Source organism: Galleria mellonella, unplaced genomic scaffold, assembly GCF_026898425.1.
Source record: "Galleria mellonella isolate WM207_F2 unplaced genomic scaffold, CSIRO_AGI_GalMel_v1 utg352, whole genome shotgun sequence".
Taxonomy (NCBI): domain Eukaryota; kingdom Metazoa; phylum Arthropoda; class Insecta; order Lepidoptera; family Pyralidae; genus Galleria; species Galleria mellonella.
The window spans coordinates 1,795,874-1,818,782 of NW_026442084.1; the positions used below are offsets into that span (position 1 = coordinate 1,795,874).

At 33.8% G+C, this 22,909-nt stretch overlaps 1 protein-coding gene across 8 annotated transcripts in view; it reads left to right on the forward strand.

Moving 5' to 3' along the window:
- Positions 1–22,909, forward strand: part of LOC113519401 (protein pangolin, isoforms A/H/I/S) — a 210,285-nt gene that overhangs the window by 69,947 nt on the left and 117,429 nt on the right. For all 8 annotated transcript variants that reach the window (XR_008253089.1, XM_052897018.1, XM_052897017.1 and 5 more), the window contains exon 3: positions 19,954–20,017. Coding sequence is in view for 7 of the 8 variants with exons in the window: in XM_052897018.1 (XP_052752978.1) it covers positions 19,954–20,017 (64 nt within the window). In the remaining variant the exon portion in view is untranslated. The remainder of the gene's footprint in view (positions 1–19,953; positions 20,018–22,909) is intronic.

A 22,909-nucleotide genomic window follows, 5' to 3' on the forward strand; every position in this document is an offset into this window, starting at 1 on the left:
TTTTACGTTTGTTACCCCGAAACTCCCTGAGTTGTAAGCCGATTTGGAAAGTTCTTTTTTTATCTGAAAGGATATACTTACAGATTAGTTCTATAGAAATTTTATCACAGTCGGGTAAATAGTTTAGTTTTAAATTTTTTTTTCTACATTTGAGGTTGGTTATTTTTTCTATGGAACACAATCTTAATAACTATGGTGAATTGTCAATGAGGCACAGCCTAGCATCTTTGCAATGTCTCTATCTGTTCATGGCTAAGTGAGAGTCCACAATAGATTGCTGACAGCAATTTTACTTGAGCATGTTATTAATTTATGTCATTAATTTATGACCATGTGGTCCCGGCATAGATTAGGCCACAGGAAGAATTTAAATTTTGCACTTTTAAATAAAACATCTATTGAATTTTTTTATATTTCATTATAAGGGTAAAGGTAGTATATGTTTTTAAATTTTCAGTAATAAGCTCGTATTTACATAATTTAAGTAGGCTCATTGCGAATCCATATTAGGAACGAAAATGTACCGTGGCAGTGGCAATGATGAAAATAAAAGCGACTGCACCAGACCGGGGATTTAATGCAAAAGTGACCTTGAGTCTGCCGGCTTACAAATTGCATTCACACTTATTTCAAGACTCCGAAGGATCAAAATCCTATGAACATTCTTTGTATACTTTATAAATATTAATTCATCCTTAACACCTTTGCATAAGGTTTACAATCGCATTATACGATGTATAATATTAATTAACAATATAGTATTTGTGTATCTAGTTACGCCAATTCTTGATAAATGTGATAAGTAATAACAAAGCTCACATAGTATCAAATAACAAATTTAAACTATGGTGTTTTTATATCTTTACACAGTCAATTACTTCTCGAACATACACAATAAAAAAAAACTATTATAATATAAAAAAACCGTTCAAGTGCGAGTCGGACTTGCGCAACAAGGGTTCCGTACAAAATCATCAAGTAATTTTTTTTTAAATAACTACAAATTTACGGTATTTGAAGTTTTTCCTTTACTTGTGCTACATGACATTGCTACTTGTCAAATTTCATGATTCTAGATCAACGGGAAGCACCTTATAGGTTTTGATTCACTTTGCGAATGTCAAAACATGCGATATAAATGGAATTTATTTGTTTTTTGATTGCGTCGATTTAAAAGCTTGATTCTTTCACTGCTTTAAGAGATTGCAGACCTGAACATATGATATTAATTTCAACTTGATACCTTCACGCGTTCATAAGAAAATGGATCTTGACAGATACCCGAACAGATGGACAACGAAATAGTCCTATAAAGATTCCGTTTTTTTTATTTGGAGGTACGGAATTCTAAAAAACAAGACCTGACATCTAATGAAGTCTAGATTTTTCTTTATGACGACTTCAATCAGAATTTGTTGTTATCTATGTGCGATGAAGTGTTATTAACAAATTGTATTTTCTCTATCTCGTTATAGCTGTTTTCTTGTCGTATCACACAACTAGGATGATTTTATATCGCTGTAACTATTGTGTACCAAAGAGAACCTTTGTTGGATGCTAGCTACTTACACTGTATCTCCCGTTTCCATGGAAATTTCAAGAAATGTTTTCGCAATGAATAATTAGGTTACGACAGAAAATGTCAAGATAGATTTTGCAATCATTGATTAGTCTACTAGAACTAAAGTATTGTTATATATATAGAAATTGTTAGAGACTATTATTACATCAAAATATAAGGTAGATAGATTATGGAAAATGCTGGTGTAGAGGTAAAGAGGTAAAAAGACTTGCAGATAATCGTGGTGAATGGTAATGCTTTTACGGACAAGAGAAGTTCCTTTAAATAATAAATGAATACTCTGTGTGCTGACAGAATAATAATGTAATGTATCACCATTGTTTTCCGTCTCCAGAGGAACTGAAAGAACGATCAACCAGCAAAAGAGCAGGAAAGTTTGAAATAAAATACATTAAGCTTCTAAACAACATGATTATAGTACTTTTCTTCTGAGGAGAGACGTCATCGCTGGAAAGTAATGGGATGTTGGGGATAGATAATTAAAAGTACGAAATGAAACGTTTATTTTATTTATAATTTTCGAATTAAAATCTCAATATCATTATTTTGTCTATTTATTGTCAACTTCTGAATAAGGCCTACGGGAATCTCGGCCTATAAGGATCCTGGCCGATCTGCAACCCATCGTTCTAAGAACACGTTTGAGGTTATCGCTACATCTTATTTGAGGTTGCCTGACGCTACGTATATTTGCGTAGTCTTTGACCGTATGGTCAAATGTTGTATTATGTTGATCAAAACAGTATTTGTTATACCTCTAACTACTTCTCCCCTGGTTTGTGGTTGTAAAAATATTTTTTACTGAATGCATGAAATCTTATTTCAAGAAATGGGTATCTTTGACAATTGACAAGATCTTTACCTGAATTCGATATATGTGAAGTTTTCATATACATTTTTTTGTTTTTCACTGCTGAGTACTATCTGGCATGCCCTTGTTGTGGAATAAACGAAGCCAGTGGAAGGTAACCTGTTCTCCTTTATCGAGTCCTTTCCTTTTATGCCAAACTCCACCCACGTCCACCTTAGTGGAATAAATCATAGAGCTCCTCTATAGAAACATGTCATGTTTTGTTGATGTTTATTCCAATTTGCAGTTGCATTAATTGGTTTTCTGCTAACATGTTTGTACGTTTTTCAAAGTAATGCAATGGGAATTAATTATATTTAAAATGGGTAGTGAAGTTTATAATGCCACTTTACATATTTAATTTCTTGTAACCTGCCTGATCAAATGCTGCCTATGCGTAGATATTGTGCTTTCAGCGTCAGACATCTACTAACTCTTCTGGATATACGAGCGCATACAGTAAGACTGTTCTTTATGGCAGTCTGTGTTTAACATTAAACAATTAATGGTTGACATTATAATAATTAGTATAAATTCCTTTTATTGACAACTCTTAATTTGATTTTTTTTATTACAGTGAAGCAAAATTCCATTCGAAAAATTCATTTAGGATAGAATATTAAAATGGGAATATTCGAGCATCCATATATCATATTTAATACATTCATACGCATACAATTTATGGATTTAATTTGCTCTGCATTTGCAATACAAAATGAATTTTGCGTGTATTTAGGATATGAGTGTGCATTCATTGTAGAGGAAAACTTAAATATCGAGAAGCTTATTGCTGCCAAATTCGTCCGGGCGTCCACAAATTTTTCATCAGGAAGTGTTAATAGCCAATTAAGAGTCTAATTTACTTCATGGTCTGTGAACTTGGGGCGTGGACCGATAAATCATACAACAAACTGCCGCCGTTTCCTGTCCCTTTATATTTTTACTGGAACATTGAAAATGTTTAGGTCTATTAATAAAGAAAATCTAAAGTGTCTGAGGACAGAAATAGTAAGTTTAGAACAATAAATTTATATAACAACTTTTAATTCAACTTGAAAAAGGAGGAGCTTCTTAATTTGACTCTTTTGTCTTTTTTTTGTCACCTATTCAGAACGGTCATGAAAATTCTTTTTTACTCTTCCATCCCTTTTGTATTTGTATAAAAACAATAAAAGTTAATTATGGTCTTATATAATTTTTGACATGATTGACAATTTCAATTTGAAATTGTCAATCATGTCAAAACAAGTGAATTTGAAAAATACATGATACGTAAATGGTATAAGGGAAAATACTAGAGAGTCGTAATAGCAATTTAGATATGCTGGTAAATGAAGCCATTTATTAGGGACAAGACGTAGCAGATGTAGAAGTACTGAAAAGACTAATAAAATTATCCTTTTTGTCAGGTATCTCTTGACATTTTTAGATTACATATAGTAATATTCTAAAAATGTAGGCAGCTGATGCTAAAGTAGAAGCAAATCTGCTTACTATGTTTAAATAGCAACACTACAGTTGTTAGCGATGAAAAATTTTTGAAGCCCAATTAACTACTCGGATAAAAGTGAGATATGTAACGTCTTCAAAAATGACATGACATTTTTAGATTACATATAGTAATATTCTAAAAATGTAGGCAGCTGATGCTAAAGTAGAAGCAAATCTGCTTACTATGTTTAAATAGCAACACTACAATTGTTAGCGATGAAAAATTTTTGAAGCCCAATTAACTACTCGGATAAAAGTGAGATATGTAACGTCTTCAAAAATGTTTGCCTTTATATCATCTAAATCATCCGTGTAGTGATTGAGTTAGAAAATCAAGATAGAGGTATGTCGTAAGAAGTTGCAAATCACAGAAACAAATTTATCAAGATTATTTACTACTTATTTTTTAACTAAATTATATTTATTTTTACGGTTGTCCTTTTGGTTGTGTTAACTATGTTGATTATAGAAGAACGGAAGCCCAATTAGGTCCACACAAAAAACAGGCTTCCTCTCCAAAATTACAGACCCTACAATTTTATGCCCGACATAATCGTGTAAATTCGAACGGACTAATGATCTGAAACTAACAGTTAACAAGGATTTTAATACCGAATCCCTGTACCACGTGGTATCTATACCCAAACGTGCACGAGCCAGGCGCCATAAATACAGGCTCGTCTGCGCACACGCAGGTACGCCCGCCAAACGAGATCGTTCCTTTTTTAAAAAACAACAAAACGCCGCCGCCATTTTGAACCCAAAACCGTTGAGCTACCGTTGAAATTCGAACGTAAATTGTTGCGTGTCAAAACCTAATATTCACTTTGGGCTTTCTATCACCTGAAATAAAGTTTCTTTTCCGGAGCGCTCCCTTCTAAACGTGATTTATGTGGGTTAACCAAATCGAACTTTAACTCGAGTGTTACTGAGTTGAATTTTGTATATGTGTGTTATGAATGTTTTTTCTCGTCATACCAGATTTTAGTGTTCTTTTAGGACTTTTTTTGTAACAGCGAGTGGACCAGGCGCTGTTCGGTGGGTGTTTTGCGGGGTCAGCGAGGATAATAACTGTAAATTATCGTTGTTCGGTTTATTGAAATATGTCCGGACGTGTTCTAATGGGGAAATTTTAGTGTTTCGACTCTTTATCAAGACTGATTGGATTTGTCTGGAATTGAAGTCAATCCTAAAGTTTAGTTAAATCCAAATCCAAATCTTAAACTTTAGAAAGTGAAGTACATTCCATAAGTGGGGAAAGGTCCTTATCATGAATCACGTCATCGTAACAATAATGGATTTGTACTTATCATCATGCTTGCGTAACTGAGATTAATGATTAAATATATACCTACTCGAGGTATTTATAGAGAGAGAGGAGGTATCATGACAAATCTTTTTTTGTAATAGACAGAATCTAGCGAAAATGGCTTCTATCCTTCATTTAACTTTTGTAATAAATCTTACACATACACGTCTTTATTTCTCTTTTCTCATCATCGTCTTCCTGTCCTTATTCCAATTATATGGTGTCGACCTAATACAATTTTGTTCATTATACATAAGGATTTGACTTTTGGTTTTACGCCTGCCAGACGTCGGAAAAAGGATTGTACAGTCCCGTTGCCAGTAATATACCCCATCAAGTCGTCCTCCACGCGGTTCCCCCTGGAAAATATCGTGGTTATTTCTTATGGAATTTAGAAAATATACCAGAGGGCGACTTTGTACAAAAGTCGTTTGCTTGGGTACCTCTGTTCCATTCGTGTTTCAACCGTGAAGCAGTTGTGTTTGCATGGCTGTGTTTCGGTTTGAAGGGTTGGATATGGCGTGAATTTACTGGGTATAGAGAAATAACACCTGAGTCCTCAGGAATGGCAACGCATGGGGGGTATTATGGGTGAAACAGTATACTCTGTTATGTCCATGGTACTACTCATGTCTATGGGCGATGGTTACCACTTTCCATCAGGTGGGCCGTCAGCTTGTTTGCCATACTAAGTTGTATAAAAAAAAATAGAATAGTAAATAACAGTGTATGATTCAGAGTAACCAGCAAGATTAAGTTTAAAGGGAAAGTTTTTTTTTTTTTAAAGAAATAGGAGCGCATTTATCACAATAGGCTAACCGACCTGCTTTCTTCTTCACCTATGGGTTTATCTGATAATGGTGGATCAATTCAGTTCTAGATCCATGTTGCTCCGACTACATTTTATATCTGTTCCGTCTTATATCCAACTTTCTTTTCGTATGCTCGAACTATTTTCAAATGATCTCTAATCGTACTGTTCGATCTTGGTTCCATCTTGAACGGCAGTGCATTCAACTTGACAAATAAGGTGTAAAAAGCAAAATAAAGGCAATTTCATTGTTTCGCGTCTCATATATATGGTTATATCATGTATATGTGATGCATTATTGTTCCAACGGTTAACTATCCATTGCTGATCATACGCTTTGGAAGAAGTGGAGGTCATGTCATAGTTGCCAAGCTTGACAGGTGGGTTGGCAACCGCAATTAGGCTTTGATGTTTTAAGGACGCTGCTGCCTATCGCTCGACCATTAAGTTTCCTTAGTCACCACTTACAAGACTCACGGGGAAAGAAAGGGGTGGCCCATTCTATGCCGGGATCATACGAAAATATATGGTTATATGGTACCCTTCTAAATGTACGAGTATACCGTGATGAACTCTATTCTAAACATCATGATCACTTATTTCTGTTAGAATGTTTTGTTAGAATAGATGGCATAAGACCATGGCTATCGTTTGGACATGGCTATGAATGTGTATTAATTATTAATACATTATATAGAAGTAAAATAATATTGCCTTTATTATCTATCCGTTCTATATATTTTCAGTATTTCGAATTACTATAGTTCACCCCATTTTTAACTTTCATAAGTGCTTGGAGCTTTTTAAAGTTCAATGAACTATCAAGGTCGACGAAGGTTGCCAACAATTATAACATTATTGTCATGTTCACGTTGTATACTTTGTATATTCAGCCATTTATTCAATTCTATTTTTAAAAAAGATAAAAAAAAAGGAAAATTGAATTGTAATCGTTGGCAAAAGCAAATATACAGGTAGGTATAGCTTTGAAATACAATTGACTATTTCCAATATAGAGCCAAACGTACCGTGGATTAGCTCCGTAGACAAACAGACAGTGTAAACTTTCAAACACCAATCGTTTGATAGAAATCCGGAATCAGACAGCAGACACACAATCGAGGTTCTCAATCAATCTGCCAGAGCGAGACAGCGATAGTAGCCACGTAGGTGTGAGCGGAACAGGTGCACATCTCTCAGTCCGGTTCTCGATCACGGTGCTAATGAGACGGGAGGGTTCTAATTGCGTGTGAACAAACAAACGATGTGATAATACCTATTCATGTGCACGTTTTAAAGCTACTAATTTGTCTTATAAAGCTAAATAATCGGTTGATAGCTATAAATACTTAATAATTGCTTTTATAAAAAAAGATTTTTCAAAAAAAGAACGATATATTTGAGTAGTGATTGCAAATATGAATGATACCGAAAATCTGGTATCAGATTTGGATAAATATTTACACGCTGACGTCACTCCGCAACTTGTACTTCCACTGTTTATCTTTCGAAGATATTCGTGACGACCCAAAAGCGAGGTACAAAAAAAGGCAAAGAAAACGGACGGTCCATTCTGAGAAGTGGACTTGTTAGTATCACCATTTATTACACCACGGGTACCGGTGATATTAAATGGTACGGAATTGTGAAATCAATTATTTGTTTATCATTATACTTGGGCTGGTTTCGGAATGCAAACTGATATGAAATTATAAATAATATTGTAAACTTAATCGCATATCATAGAAATTGAATGCTTTTAAGTATCATAATTGGGTAAACATTCTAAAATTAGACATTATAATTAAACAGAAACTTTATACATGAAAATATTGAAATATAAATATATCTATTTTTAAGCTTAGATTTTTCTTTACGAAAATGAATTTTGATTCTTTGATAGTTATCGTAATAATTTTATAATAAAAATTTTATTCCGAAATTACGATGTAATCTTAATATTAAACATTTGTTTATGTAAGACAATGTGTGTGATTAAAAAACACGAAATAAATGTAATACTCTAATATACTCGTAAGTGTTATTTCTCAGGAGAAAAAAAAACTTTCGTTGGACGGAAAAATTATTGGATTAAAAAAAAACATGCAGAGTTTTCTCCTGTTTATTTTTTATTTTTTTTATTTTTATTTGTTTAAAATCTCCAACACTACAACATTAAAAATAAATCTTGCAAATGAGGTGACCACAACTCGTTCTGTATCAATGACTGCAATTACTGATGTCTTGTACGGTAGTAATTCGTATACACCATACACTGCAATTAGGTATCAGCGATTTACTGATACCCAAATCGGGTGGACAATTAACATAAAAAATAACATCACTGTTAACTTTAATTTCATAACAAGCCAAGTTGCAGCTTTTAAATTATAAATCAACTATGTAATCAGGTTATCGAATTGAGGCGAATATATGTAGATTTACTATTAGGCTCTATTTTTGTAATTAATTTAATTTTAAACTTAAAATATATAAACTATATTAGCGTTTCTATTAATGTTTATAGTTTGTATCCTGTGAGTGAACCAATCTCTTATACACAACTAGAGGTAACCTAAAATAAATTAGTTAAATGCGAATAAATTTGTGACAACCCTTCCCAAATATGCAGTGTCTGACGGGAATATAAAGTACATTTTGGGAGTATTTACAAAGTATATGCATGTCGCTTCTATCCAATCTATTTATTCTTAACTCTGTGTTATAAAAAATTCATGTTTTAACTGCTACTTGTGTGCTACTGTATTTTTTTATCATAATGCAACCAAAATTATATTCTTGTATCGTCTGTATAATTCATATAGAAACGCATTGATTACGTATACCGATAAGGTTATCAGTACGGATTTTTGTATTGAATTTGATATACTGCGTCCTATCAGCGTACCATCGATCATTTTGAACGAGGATTTAGATTAGGTACTATTGCAAACAGATCCATGTACGTGCAAGGTTTTAGGGTACCGCGGAGTGAAAACACATTTTTTTTATTTAATTCTAAAATTTTACATGCCGAGGCTTTCCCTAGAGACTTCTTCTCTTCTTGGGGTTCTTCTAAAAGGGCGTATTAAGGTTTCTTACCTTACCGTGGTATAAAAAAAAATACTACTATGGTGGCAAACAAGCATACGGCCCACCTGATGGTAAGCGGTTACTGTAGCCTATGAACGCCTGCAATACCAAAATGTATATATAAAAAATGTTGTATGTATAAAGAATGTATAAAAAAAATGTTATTTACATACAGGTAAGCTTTAGTCTTAGGATGGATGAAAGAAGAATTACAAAAGAGATTTAACAATACGATAGAATGGAGATATCGGTAGGGGTCGCTCTAGATTCTAGGAGGACATAGGTCGACTCTCTATATCTCCGATATCTCCGTTGCGCAGGCGAAATCGCGGGTAAAAGCTAGTTACAAACCAATTTATTATTTTTTCATATAAACCGCGCAGTCTCGTGTCGTGATCGATTTAATATTAAAAATTCGAAAATTGTTTTCCTATTTGTACACTCTTCGACAAAGCATATTTCTGAGTACTTGAAATATAATATCTACGTAATATCCCCAAAACCCATAAAATTTTGTTATGGAGGGATGTTATAAAAAATATGTAAAATTCTTTATTTATGCTTGCTTTATCGAAATCATGTCGGAAATCCTTCGTAGTATACAATAAGAATAGAAATAATCTTTATAATACTTGTTCTTTTAATTTGACATTTTTTTTTCTCGTTCCAATGCTAGGTTCGGAATTTTGTTATCTGTTGAGAAGAACCCGTAAGCAACAACAGATACTGTCTTCAAATTATTATTATGTACAACATCATTTTACTGTGACTATCGTCAGCACTAACTTCATTTATATATATATATATATATATATATATATATATATATATATATATATATATATATATATATATATATATCATCCATTAACTCCCCCATAAAGTGGTGTTTTGCCAGTAAAAGCCACGCTTGACAGGCGGGTTGGCAACCGCAGTTTGGCTTTTCACGATGTTTTAAAGGGACGCTCCTGCCCATCTCTCCATCATCAGCTCCCTTAGTCGCCTCTTACAGCACCCACGGAAAAGAAAAGCTGTGGCCTATTCTATGCCGGAATCCACACGTCTATTTATATGTATTATTAAATGGAAAATAAACGAGCAAACATGAGCAGAGCAGTCCCCACAAGTAGCATTCATTCTTAAGTATGACGAATGAGTCATAATCCTTACTAATATTATAAATGTGAAAGTAAGTTTGTTTATTACTCACCTCTTAGCGCCTTAACGCCTTAATCTATCGTCATTAAAATTGATATACACTTACTATTTGGTATGAAGAAGGACATAGGCTACTTTTATCTTTTTCAATTAACGTATCTCAGTCATGTGGACAAATATATGGGTAAAAGCTAGTAGAAGAGCTAAGAAGAGAGTAGTTCCAGTGAGTGTCATATAAGATTACTAAAGGTACTTAATAGTGGAGGGATGGGCAGCAGCGTCCCTTTTTAAACATCACCAAAGTTCAACTGCGGTTGCCAACGCACCTGCTAAGCATGGTAATTACTGGAAAAACTTCCCTTAGGGGAGATGCCTATATTTATCAATGAACAGTTACCGGTTGCTACATAATAATAAAATCTATGCTCATGTATCTTTAACTGTAGTTATTGTAAAGAAGTTGTTTTTTTTATGGGTGAAAATGGTATGGTAATTCCGCCTGCGTTAACGGGATACGCTGACGGAGCATCAGTGAAGGGTGATAGATGAGAATGAAAACAGGCCAGATAGCCCATCACGATGAATTCATCAGGAATTAACCATGATAGTTTCCAGGGAGAACCGCGAGGAGGTCGACCTGGTTGGGTATATTGCTAGCAATGGGATTCTCAGTCTCTATTACTAACAATCCCTTTACCCTCTAAAGCAATTGGTTATATGGTCCCAGCATAAAATAGGTCACTCATTCCTTTCCCGTGAGTGTCGTAAGAGACTATTAAGAGAGGGCGAGGAATGGGCAGCAGCGTTCCTCTTAAAACATCTCTAAAGTCTAACTGCGGTTGCCAATCCGCCTGCCAAGCATAGCAACTACTGGCAATACACCCCAAGGGATAGGCTTAGGTTCAGTAGTGGACAGTTAAAGGCTGATATGTTGATAATGATTATTGTAAAGCAGAAGACTAGTCTCAATACCGTGCCTTAGGAGTCGTCCAATCCTCGTCCTCTTATCAAAATGTGTGTCCACTAGGATGAATATAATGACGATCACTCTAAATGTGTAAAAGTGTGTGTGAGATGTACACACAACTATAATTAACGATGACACTTGAAAGGACGGCAATTAAACAAAGTGGACACGTGTATTGAAAAAAAAAGGTAATTAATAGAACGCGAGTGGTCGAGATAATGTCAAATACAGTTGCCATGGGTCTTTAATTATCCGCAAGTATGCTAACGAATAACAATTTTCCACCGATACTCTGTACTATGGGAATTGTCTTATTTCAAATACAATGTTTATTATTAACCTTTTCGAATTCGACATATTTTTAAGTTTAGAACGTCGTGTCGAGTTCGAAATGTTATTTTATTTATTTATTTAACTCTTTATTGCACCATAAATAAAAATATACAATGACAAGTGAATAATTCAAGTGAAACTCAGTAACATAAATACAGATTGAAATATACACATAAAGGTACAAAAGGCGGTCTTATCGCTAGGGCAATCTCTTACAGACAACCTTTGGTTAAAGGAGAACAGATAGAAAAGGGCAGGTGGCGCAAGAGTGAATTAGTGTTATCAGATGAGAACTCGCAAAAAACTCAACGGTTACTCCTTTCAGATCAAGTTAACCGCAAAATTTTGTGTCTGCATAAACTGTGACTGCATTAACATAAAATTGACTGATTATCAGTCAGTACATAACCTTCAAGAAAAGAGTATATTCCTTTTTAAAAGGCCGGCAGCACACCTGCAATGCCGCTGGTGTTATGGGTGGTCATGGGCGGCGGTAGTCACTTACCATCAGGTTAGCCGCATGCTCGTTTGTTCCCTGTGTTGTAAAAAAAATGATTAAAGTCATTCATCATCACATCACCCGTTAACTATCCACTGTTGAACATAGGTCTTTCCTATAAGGAGAGGCTTGTCAGTAGTTACTATGCTTGGTAGACGGGTTAGCAACCGCAGTTAGACTCTGGCATTGTTTTAAGATGGACTTTTCTGATTATCCCTGGATCATTAAGTTCCTTTGGTCGCCTCTTAGGACATCCACAGAATAGGAAGGGGTGGCCCATTCTATGCCGCGATCACATGGCATCAATATTATTCGTCCTTACTAAGATTATAAATGTGAAAGTGTTTGTTGCCCCGTGCCTCTGGTCCTCTAAACGCTTGTATTTTCCTCATCCATATTCTAATTATGTTTATTTAAGCCTACTTTAAATTTCACTTGTAAGGTTGACTAAATGAACAGAAACACACAAATGTGAATTGAAATAAAAGGCTTGCAAAATTACACCAACTTCTTAAACTGGGCGCTTCATTCAAATTTAAGTGTAATGACTACCGATCGACAAAGCTCGACTAGTTTCGGAATCAATTCGTGACCCTTAATCATGAGCGGCTGTGAAGCGAACGCGAGCTTGACATTCAAATTTGTGTCCCGGGTTTCTAACGGGCTTAGTTCTCTACTTCCACAGTAGTAGTTCCTTACCAGAGGGAGACTTTGTACAAAAGTCGATTACTTGGATACCTCTGTCCAATTCGTGTTTCAACCGTAAAGCAGTTATCTTTGCATGGCTGTGTTTCGGTTTGAATGGGATATGGCGTGAATTTACTGGGTACGGAGGAATAACACCTGAGTCCTCAGAAATGGCAACGCATGGGGGGTATCATGGGCGAAACAGTATACTCTGTTATATCCATGGTACTGCTCATGTCTATAGGCTACGGTTACCACTTTCCAAAAGGTGGGCCGTCAGACTGTTTGCCATTCTAAGTTGTATAAAAATAGTAATAAAATAAAAAAAAAAACGTTTAATTGATTGAATGTGTCGATTTGTTCTGTGATAACTTTAACCATTCTTGTTTACCTTTTCGTTAAATTCTATTGAATCAGACTATACTTGTAGTTAAAGCCACGCGTATGCAAACCAGGATAGATAACAAATTACCGAGTAGGTATATATCTCTAACAGACGTCAGAGCTAGTTAAGATAATTTCATAATGGTAATTGTTCTATCGATGGTCGTCTGTTTTTAATTAAATAATAATAATTAATATTTATTTATTTGCGGACACACGCGGTAATTATATTGACATTATCATTGAAGTACAAGTATAATTATAATAATAAATATAGTATAATTAGTTATTTATACATTTAAGTTTTTGTTTGTAAATTGTCACAATATTGTACACCGCTCTACCCGTTGACATTGATGCTTCTTTCCATTTTCGGTTTGCTGGAAGAGAACACTTTAAGAGTTACGCTCGCCTGTTGTACATTTACTTAACTTTGTTTTATTTTTATGTATTATCAATGTGTACAATAAAGTATAAATCAATCAATACATATAATAAATTCGTAACAGCTTGCTGTCTGTTTAATAAAGACATATAAGAAAAAGTATTATAGGAAGGCTTTATTAACGCAATAGAACTCATAACAATATTTTTTTAGAATTTTTGTCTCTTTGTCTCTATATTTATATGTCTATGCATTTGAACACGCTAATCTCAGAAACGGCTTAATCGATTTGAATACGGTTTTCACTAATGCATTGTGTTTTGTTCCACTTAACATTTAGTGTTTGTTTTATTTTAATCGGTTCATAAATAAAAAAGTTATATCACTCCAAAAAATTATATGTAAAATGCTATAAAATAACCGATCAGTTGAATTTACTGAAACTATTATATCTATAGACTTTTGAAAATTCTGTCTACTCATGCGAAGCCGGGTCGGAGCGCTAGTAAATAAATAAAAATAAATATATTGAACTATGTGTTCGCACACTAGTTTTATTAGTACAAATATATCAATTTCACACTTAACACATCGCCGTACTAACCGTATCCAGCTCTCGATCTTGACAGTTTCGAATTAACAACCCGTACTTAATGTAAATTAACCGTCTTTTTTCCCCGGGTATCGAACCCGCTATCTTATGACGCGTTGAACATCAATTATCTGCACCGCGAGGCTTAATTACTTTTATCATGATATCTAGACTACCGGACATGTGTCAACCGAATTGCTCCTTTTTCAACTGCACTTGGTGTTTTCATTTAGTTTGCAGTAACTTTATATACTGTTTTAATCTTAAATTCGTAATTAATTTACACTTTATTGCAACATTTATATAAATAAGTAATACAATTTATAAAAATAGTAATAAATAAATTTCAGTGAGAAGTGATACAAAAGGCGGTCTTATCGCTAAGCAATCTCTTCCATACAACCTTTAGGTAGAGGGCATTGAGAAAAGAAACAAAGAATAAGTAGCGCACTATTATATATACACATATTTTACGATAAAAAAAAATATAAATCAGTTTACAATTTTTTACTCCTACAGAGATTTTATCAATATCGGTTCAGTAGTTTAATATTTAAATCAAAATTAATGGTTATGTCACGAATAAAGTCGGGAAGTTTTATTGTTTTTGTTTTGGAACACAGTCTTATTTGAAGTCGGATAAAAATAAATTGGGTCAATAAATGATAAAAATTTTGAATCCCTATATTAAATACAACGCGTCCAGCTGTTAAGTTGGTATGAGAGGCTTAAAAGTTGTTATCTTTTCTAGATCCAGGGCTTTCCAAACTAGATAGGATCTAGGGCCAATAAAAATGATTAAATTCATTGGGTAGCCACAAAATATTTGAAAAACAAAATACTGCTATAATATCATTACTTTGTTATTGTATTACTTTTTCATTAATTTATCTTTTACAATTCTGTCAACATCAACATCAATATTGGTAGTAGCTAGAAAAGGTTTAGCGGGCCGCATGTGGCCCGCGGGCCATCGGGCCATTTGGACAGCTCTGCTTTAGGATATTCAGTTTCACTTCTAAAATACTGTATTAAAATTATGTTAATAACTTTAATAAAATTATCTCACATGTTCATTGGTTGTTACCACTCCAAAGAATATTAACTAAATAAATAATAGTTTATACAGCAAACATTGTTACACTTACAAAATGGTTCATACAGAGTAAAATAACATGTATAAGAGATGAAGGCGTTATGCAGTGTTTGGCGAAATGCTCCTCGCTCAGCGTTACGCTGCCGTCGAGGAGCTACAGCGCTTATTTTCAGCGAGAGCTCTTTGGGTAGGACCTAATTTAAATCAATATGCTTATTTACATATTTATCATCATCATCATTTCAGCCATTATCCGTCCACTGCTGGACATAGGCCTCCCCCATAGACTGCCATATTTATGTTATGGTTTTTTTTATTTATGTTTTCTTTATTGACTACATTATAGAAAAAGACTGGTACAAAATATGGACTTAATGCTGTATATATAGCATTAAGTCCGTATTTTACAAAACAGAAATGTAATTTAGTTCTATCGTTGTAAAACTTACAAATGGTTTAACAACAATCACCAGAGACGCCATAAAGGATGCTCCTAATTAATTTTATATACAGCGTTCAATAAAACGTGTTATGACATAATATTAAATCATCGAGATGTCAAAAACAAAAAAAAAAAAAACTGGTCCGTAACAAGAATTTAATCAACGTTCGCCCACAAAAAACCCGGGCGCGCCACAAAGCCAGGGTTGTCACTTCACTAAACAAGGTGAGGTAATTGATAGGAATCAGGGAATTTCCTCGAGGGTCAAGCACTGTAATTGGTGGCCGCGAGCGAGAACTGTCCGCTCCATTGACCGTTTGTAGTGGTGAAGTAAGATTGAGGGCTGTCGACAATATTGGAAAAGAGGCCAATTTTTATCTAACCTAATAATGTTATAAATAGGAAAGTTTTTTTTTTTAATACTTAACCGATTTTGAAAATTCTTTCGTGTATAATGTTACGTTATCACCAAATAACATAGACGATATTGGGGGGAAAAGGATTGTTAGCAATGGAGTTTGACAGCCCCATTGCTAGCAATATACCTTATTAGGTCGACCTCCATGTGGTTCCCCTGGAAACCATCGCGAACAATTCTTGTTGAATTCGTCACTATGGGCTAACTGATCTGCTTCATCCTCACCTATCATCCTTCACTGGTGCCCCGCCGGTGTATACCGATAGCGCAGGTGGGGTTACCATTCCATTATCATCCATTAAAAAAAAAAACATAGGCGATATTTTAAATCGTAGGAATTTTTAATATTTACTTATGCGTACCCGGGGCGGGTTGTATATATTCAATAAAAAAGTTAATTTCTTTGTATTTTTTGTATTAGAAGTAATAAGTTAAAGATATTAAGAGACGGCTTTCGTATTTTCTTAAAGTATAAACCACTGTATTGGATTGTGTCGTGAAAAAGTAATGTGCCTCAAGGCAGGGGCGCAGCTTTGCTCGCAACCCGTTATTTTCTGTTCCCGTGGGAATTTTGGTAGACCTTTTTAGACCATTGATGGTGTTGATTATTGGTGCTTCGATATACTCCATTATTTAGGATCTCAATTATCCATATAATTATACGCAACTCGGAATAGTATACAATAAACATTTTGTTTGAATTTAGATAAGAATTTGAAAAGAAAGAAATATTTTTATTCAAGTAAACTTAGATTATACTAAATATTATGTTATATAGGGACGTCAAAGATAGAGCCGGCTGGAAGAAAATGCATGAATTAGTTGCACCGACAAGAGGAATTTAAGCAATTTTAAATAGTCTTTTTTTTTTTCATTACGTATCGTACTATTAAATAATTATAACTTATAATCGGAGAATTTGTTATAGTATAATTTACAGAAATGGTTACAATTTATAATTGTTTCATGAAGTGAGAAAGAGATGTAAAATGTTTATTGATATGGATAAGTGGCTGTTGAGTAAGCAACTAGTACGACCAAATTGAAATTTAGTTACTATTCGAATTACTAAACATCAGAGGCAACCCTGAATGCATTATCTGTTGGTTTAGCACTGTCATTATCGCGAACGTGATCCTGTGAATTAAAATGATAATTTTGCGTGATATTTATGAATTTCCTGTACTGCTTATTTATTTTCACCTAACCAGCTGTAAACCCGTTTTTACGCACTGCATTTTATCTGTAGCTGAATATTTAAAACGAAATATTTATCATTTTGTGATTTCTGTCTGAGCGTTGAAGTTAATAATGATAATGTATTCTGTTATTCTATTATATTACTAACCTATGATGTTTCACTAATGGACAAAGACCCATCTTCTAAAACTGTACAGCGCCACCTCAAACCAGTCCCTTTTAAATGCATCCGAGTCGTTACGCCATTGCTTCTTAGGCCAGCCTCGGCTACGCTTTTCGTCAGTAGGCATCCACTGGAGTGAAGTGGAAACCCACAAATGGAGATCTTTGCCTACCTATCAGAATCCATATGGCTAATGTTACCCGCCTAATCCTATTTAAATTTGGCTGACTTTTAATCTATATTGGATACACTATCAATTTGTTTTATTCCTTACTATTATATGTATTATTGAATTAAATTTTATTTTTTTATCTAACTTAGAATGACAAACAAGCTGACGGTAGACCTGATAGAAAGTGGTAACAGTTACCATCGTCGTTTTTGTCGTTTAAATATAACAGTCGTTCAATTGATTTACAGTACGTAGACTCTACTTATACTACTCTACATTGTGGAATACTAATATACATAGTTAAAAAAATTAAAATTTTTAAATGAGATGTAGTAATTATAGTACCATTATAGTAAAAAACTAAAACTACTACGAAAATACTGAGTTATATTAATGCGTATCCGACACGGTTTTGGATGGTATATTTTTTCTTGTGAGTGCCAACCCTATTAGTACGCATTGTCGATCCATCGAGCACCGTCATTAATGTCATTAAACTATGAAAGACTACGTGTCTAGTAGAATTTGTTCTCACAATAACAAATGCATTTGAATTCATTAGTTGTTTTAAAAAATCCCTGATATTTAAATATCCACAAAAAAAACTGCTTCAGTTTTGACAAAATGTATATATGTATGTGTATATATATAGCTTTTTCTTTTATATATTCATATTTTTATTATATTCTAAAAATATTTTATATTGAATATGAAATACGTTACACAACTTCGGTATGACATGTAAACGGTTACCCTTGTGTAATCTCGCTTAAAAAATTACCGATAAATTGGGGAAATCCGTTACCCTTGATTTGGGGTACACACGTCCGAGTGGGGTAAACTGATTCGGACTCATCCAATTACGACCCCACTATAGACGAAAGTATTTGAGGGCGTATTCTGTAGTTATTACAAAAGTTAAAACTGTTCGATAGATTTAATCTGAAGTAATATTTTTATTCGATTCTTATATTCATAGTAATATTATTTTTTTAAATAAATAATAAAGCATTAATAAAAAAAAAATCACCTTACATATTCTAATATTATATATTAGGTATTGTTGAACCAGGTTTATTACGCAAAGAAACCAAAATGCAAATAGTCTATACTTAGGTACATACCAGGGAGTTATATTTATTTAAAAATATAAGTAAAGCAAATATAAAATTCAAGCTACAGAAACATAACATTACGTAGTCATTCCGTTTGAATATCCTAATAAATAAACAATTAGTTACATACCTATTTAAACAGCATTACATTGTTACCTGTACGTGCTAAATAAATATTCATTATTTTGCTAATTAATAAGTCAATATTTGGCATAGATTTAGACGTTTAACGCCAAATTAGTTAATTACCGAGTAGCAATGATGTTTTTATGAATGAAGGCGTTGTTACAAATACTGTAGTATTGTAGTTTTGATTTATTATTATGCAAATATTAAAATTTGACTACACATTTTTAGCATTACCCCTTACAAAATTAAATTTATACCATTTTTTATCATATTTTTACCATTCAATTAACAATTTTATATTCACTGTCAACCGATAGTACAAGGCAATAGATAATCCTTTTATATCGTATACGAAAATAATAGAAGGAAATATATATATATTATAAGTTTGTCGAGTGATTACAGAATAGTCCCCTAACAATATCGATGAGGTGTTGGGATTTCAAACGCTCTATTGGTTCCGTAATAGCTGCAGCTCGAGGATACTGTTTTTGGATTAATCAAAGCGGAAATAACTTGTTCCAATATAGTTTTGTGGTTTTATTCGTTTGCCTTTACTAATACATTTGCACACTATTAGAGTTAAATTGTCTATTATTATAAATAAATTAAATCATTATATATTATATTAGGTAAATTTAATATTGCTATAAAAATGTTTGTATGATAGAATTCAGTCACATTTAAATACATTTTAATGAAATTTGTTTCACGAGTAAGTTTTATCTTAATATATAGGATATTTTATATACATACTAATTTACGCGGGAGAAGTTGCGGAAAGTTTGCCTCTATACCACTACACATAATATTTATTTACTTATAAAAATACTTGTTTTTATTTCTCAAAAGTATAAAAAAATTATTACAATCCGAGTCTTCTCTCTTATTTCTTCGCTTTATTCAAAATCACGCAGGGGATTTTGGTACGGCTTTCACATATATGTTTTACAAAAGATTTGTGTGTATAAACTTCCACGGTTGTGAAATCGGGGCGAATTGCTTATAAAAATTTATAATAATAATATAATCTTGTAATTTGTATGTGTATTACAATGTATTTCTTTTTTGTTCCAGGAGAAATCCGGCGAGCCTTATTCCGGTAAATTATCGGTAAAGTCGGATCTAAATCCTGTTTTCGGTGAGTCATTATTTTATTTTATTATATTAGTTATCTAAATTTTTTCATCATCGTCATCATTTCAGCCATTATACGTCCATTGTTGGACATAAGTCTCCCCCATAGACTGCCATAAGGAACGATCTCGAACCACCTGCAACTGACTTCCTGCAATGCATTTGAGGTCGTCAATCTATCTAGTGGGGGGAGGTCGTCCTACACTACGTTTGCCCTTATAGGGTCGCCACTCAACCTTTCTTCCATTTCGTCTCATACATTTTTAAAAATTCATAAAATTTCTTTTAATACATAAAAAATTAACAAAGATTAGTAAACTCACTATTATTATCGCGTCGCTAGTATTTCTTGATGTCAGAATCGCGCTCTCGACCCATCATTTAACAGTTACTAAGTGATTCATCAAATACAATTGATTATAACTTTAGACTTTCTTAAGGTCATAACCCTATCACAAATCAAGTTATATAGTATCTTACATATCAAAAGAAATATAAAAATTTAATAACTCATTAGTCATTTATTAAAGATACCGCGGCTTTGTAAGTCTCTTATTAATTAGAACGTAGGTATTTCTAATTATATACATTTCAAAGTTAATTCAAAGTCAATTATTCAAGTCTGGACGTTGCAATGTAAAGATGGATTTACAGCAAAATATGAAATTTAAAATATGTATAGAAGATAATTAAAATAATAAGCTAAGAATAATTTTTTACTGAACTAGGTGTCATTTTGCGGAATTCCATATCACTGAGTATTTAATTAAAATTATTTTGTTTATGGCATTTTTTTTATGGTAGAGGAATTAAACGAAATAATTCTAATCAAATAATAAAGAATAATTATGTTATGCAATTTGGAACTACCAACAAGTTGGCTAGCCTTGGAACTGGACTGATGAAAAGTGATAATGTAATAGTCGTTTATAATTTTTTTTATACAACTTAGAATGACAAACAAGCTGACGGTCCACCTGATGGAAAGTGGTAACCGTCGCTTATAGACATGAGCAGTACCATGGACATAACAGAGTATACTGTCTCGCCCATGACACCCCCCATGCGTTGTCATTCCTGAGGACTCAGGTGTTATTCCTCTGTACCCTGTAAATTCACGCCATATCCCACCCTTTAATCTGAAACACAGCCATGCAAACACAACAGCTTCACGGTTGAAACACGAATGGGACAGAGGTACCCAAGCAATCGACTTTTGTACAAAGTCTCCCTCTGGTACATATGAACAGTAACGGTAACCATCGTCTAGTAGTCATCGTAGAATACTCTGTTACTCCCATAGTATCCCAAACGCGTTGCCAATCCAGAATACAAAAGTACTATATCCACTGTTATTTATGTAGTCTTCAAACTGATACATAGCCTTTAAAACACAACTGCTTAGCAAAACTTCTGTAATCAAATTAAATGTATATTGTGAAGTCTTCTGTACGTAACTCTTTAGAATGGAAAAACAGTTTCGCACCATATTTGGCGCCGTATTTATACAAGAACTTCATTAACCTATCAAAATCTTCCAAAAGAGCATATTATGGGCTTGGGAACGCGCACGTAACACCCTTGGTGTTGCGGGCGTCCATAGGCTACAGTGGCCATTTACCATCATATAGGTTGTGTGCTTGCTTGCAATTTTATGGTATAAAAATAAGATTTTGTTCCACAACAAAAAAGCCGGTCAGTTAGCTCATTGTGATCAATACACCTGGAATTCAGCAGGATTCGGTCGACCTGATAGGGTATATTAATAGCAATGGGGACTAACCTCCCCATCACTAACAATTCCTTTCCCTCACCCTAATGGTTAGTTCTACCTGTAGGTGTATCACTCGGGCAGAATTGAATATGGTATATATTCAATTCTGCCCGATTTGATTGTCAACCGTGACTAAAATTTTGACGGCACGTCACACTCACTGTCGACACCCTTGTTCTTTACGTGACAGGTGATAACCCTTCTCAGTATTTCATCAGACAGAATTCAATAATAATGGCCTTTGTTTCATTTATTTATATTACCGAGACAGCCCTAGTGATGTAGCCTTAAAGTACCTTAAAATCGTAGGTTCAAATCCCGGAGAACAAAGTTCTGAAACACTTTTCTTGTGATGTTTTTTTTACACTACTGTGGTGGCCAACAAGCGTACAGCTCGTTTGATGGTAAACGCGGTTATCGTAGCCTATGGGCTCCCGTAACACCAAGGATGTCGCGCGCGAGTTGCTGACCTCTAAACACCGGTAAACACCATTAAAAAATAAGTTGAAAAATAATATATGACTCATAGTATCTAAGTTTTTTGCAACTTGGACTTGTCAACTAAACTGATGGTGCATCTAATTAAAAATGATAACCGTCGCATATATGTTGATATCAACAGCACTATGCACTTCATAGGATTCACCTGTGACGCCCATTATGCCCCTCATAACTTATCATTCCTGAGATATATTTCCATATATTGTAATATCGTAGTGAGTGACAAAAGCTTCACCGACAAGAGCGTAGTTCTTAAATAGGATAGATTGATAGATTGTAATATCATTGATATACAAAATGAAACACAAACAAACATATGTTTAACTGCAGAAACACTAGTAGGACAAAGGTACTCGAACTAAAAGACTTGTAAAAATCCTCTCTCTAGTAAGTCTCTAAAAGTCTCTAAAAATGTAAAATTTAATAAATTAAGTTATGGAAGGCCAACGTCTTAAAACACTTACGTTTTATAATTGCCAAAGCCCGATTTCGTGATACGACGGTAGGCTTATTAGAAACTCCATTATGTTCGATGGATTATGGGCAGAATTAACCTTCGTCCTGTTTTATTTATCGAACAAAGACACTGACATTGTTGTGTGCAGAAACTCTCAGTTTAGT